Genomic DNA, 1,958 nt, shown 5'->3' with positions numbered 1-1,958 from the left:
GTAAAATAGGTCTCAAGGGAACTGTTAAAGAGGGGAGTTATCCTATCTCCCCTCTGGCTAATGACTATTAAAAATTAACTTTATTGTGATCTGTGACATCTTTTTTATTACCTCTAGCTTCAAAGCAAACATACTCTTTAATATGTTATTACCTTGTAGCCTTACCGTCACAAAACTCTCATGTAATCAGAAAAAAACATTAAAGGACAACCTAAAGTATCAATGTCCAGTCAGATAATTTGTCTTTATGATGCTGTAAGCAGTTTAATAGGAATTTGCAAGAATTGCCACATTTGATTATACAGATTAAATATATTGATTAGTAATTGATGGTGATGAAAATAAAAAGCTATAACTTGCTGAACTATCTTCCCAATTAAGAAGTGTGGCATTTTCTGGTAATTTAGAGAAGGGAGGACAGGTTAGAGCAGTCAGTTTTACCCCCATGAGGTGCATCAGAGTGTTGCCTGAAAAGATCTTCTCAGAGTTGGGCTGGGTCCAATTCGGTCTTCGGTCCTTAGACTGTCTGTCAGCTTCTGCCCAGATGAGATGATCTTCGGTTCTGCTTGCTTCTTCTGCTCTTGATGTCCTGCTGCCTTTGCTGTTCTTCCTCCGGTCGATGGCATGAAGACACTTTACTGTTGGACTGCTCGGCCTTTTATCCTCTCTTTGTGTGTGCTCGCCTCCCTCCCTTCTGTTTGAGGAAGTGTGTGGACATCTGTCATGTGTTTTCTCAGTACTCGCCAGAGTGAGGTAATTCTGTTTGTCTTCCTGCTTTTGGGGCTTTTAGGGACTTTTTTCTGTGGTGTTAATGTCCACTTCTTTGTTGTTTCAACATCCCTGAGAGACGCCCTGCCTTTTACCAGAGCAGCACTCACACATTCAATCTGCCTTTACATTAGGACATACTTTAAAACATACTTAGATCCCTTTCTATCCTAATCACCATTTACATTTAAAAACACAATAATCATAGTACATTAGTTAATCATTCATTGCCATTAAGCATAATCCTTATTTTAGGTTACATATGTATTTTTGCCAGCATTAAAATTGATTAACTTCAAATCATTTCACCTCCTCCCTCTCGTCTCATCCTTTTTTCCTGTCGGGTCTCATTTCTTCTCTTATGGCTTCTTTTCCTTTCACGTTCCTTCCTCTGTAGGGGGTCAAGTGAAGACTCCTTAGGTCTGGTTCCAATACCGTTGACACCCTGAGTTGCTGGGCCTCTTGACAGGTTTTTTCCAATCTCTACAGCTCCCTTCAGGATGGCTTCCTGGGGTCTGTGAGGACACAAAACTTTACATTGTCTGCCAAACTGATCAATAACGTGCTGACAGAGAACCGGACTGTTAGCGTAGCCCCCCACCAACAGAATRTAATCAGGCCTGAAACCTTGTAGGATTTCTCTAAGTTTCTCAGTGATGCCTTGAAGATACTCTGCATAGAAAGAAATCAGTTTATCTTTTGAGACGCTGATATATCCTTTCTTCCAGGAAGCTCCTTCCACTGATTCAAAGAACTTTCCTATATCTTGTCTTCTCAGAGCCAACATTCCCAGATTTACTGGGCAGCTGATCGAAACRCCTTCATCACACTGGTTCTGTTGGGTAAACTCATACATCAGTTTCTGAAGCTCACTGGAATGATTCTGTTCATATTCATCCCAGATATCAGAGAATATTTCTCTGAGGAACTCTTTGAACTTTCTGTCCACAGTTTGTCCATCCAGATCATAAACAGAAGCTTTGTGCATCTCCTTCAGACGTTCTTCTCTCAGGACTTCATGTACAGTGATGTCGATGATTTTACCTGCAACAAACAGGAAGGGATTACAGCTGACATCTGACTCGTCTGCTTACATGAGATTATACAAAAACATATATAAAACTATCACAAATCCTAGTTTCATTTTACAGAAGAGAGCTATAAGAATTATTACTAGAAAAAATTACAGC

The 1,958-nt window shown here is 40.0% G+C and overlaps 1 protein-coding gene across 1 annotated transcript in view; it reads right to left on the bottom strand.

The window, feature by feature from the left end:
- Positions 1 to 244: 244 nt before the first annotated feature.
- Positions 245 to 1,958, bottom strand: part of LOC106537257 (heat shock 70 kDa protein 12A) — a gene marked incomplete in the record, with an annotated part of 11,926 nt that continues 10,212 nt past the window's right edge. Inside the window, 1 exon segment of the mRNA XM_014034644.1 lies at positions 245 to 1,811. Coding sequence (XP_013890098.1) covers positions 1,064 to 1,811 — 748 coding nt within the window.

This window comes from Austrofundulus limnaeus, unplaced genomic scaffold (assembly GCF_001266775.1).
Source record: "Austrofundulus limnaeus strain Quisiro unplaced genomic scaffold, Austrofundulus_limnaeus-1.0 Scaffold2207, whole genome shotgun sequence".
In the NCBI taxonomy this organism is placed as follows: domain Eukaryota; kingdom Metazoa; phylum Chordata; class Actinopteri; order Cyprinodontiformes; family Rivulidae; genus Austrofundulus; species Austrofundulus limnaeus.
This window is presented reverse-complemented; position numbering and strand designations above follow the sequence as displayed.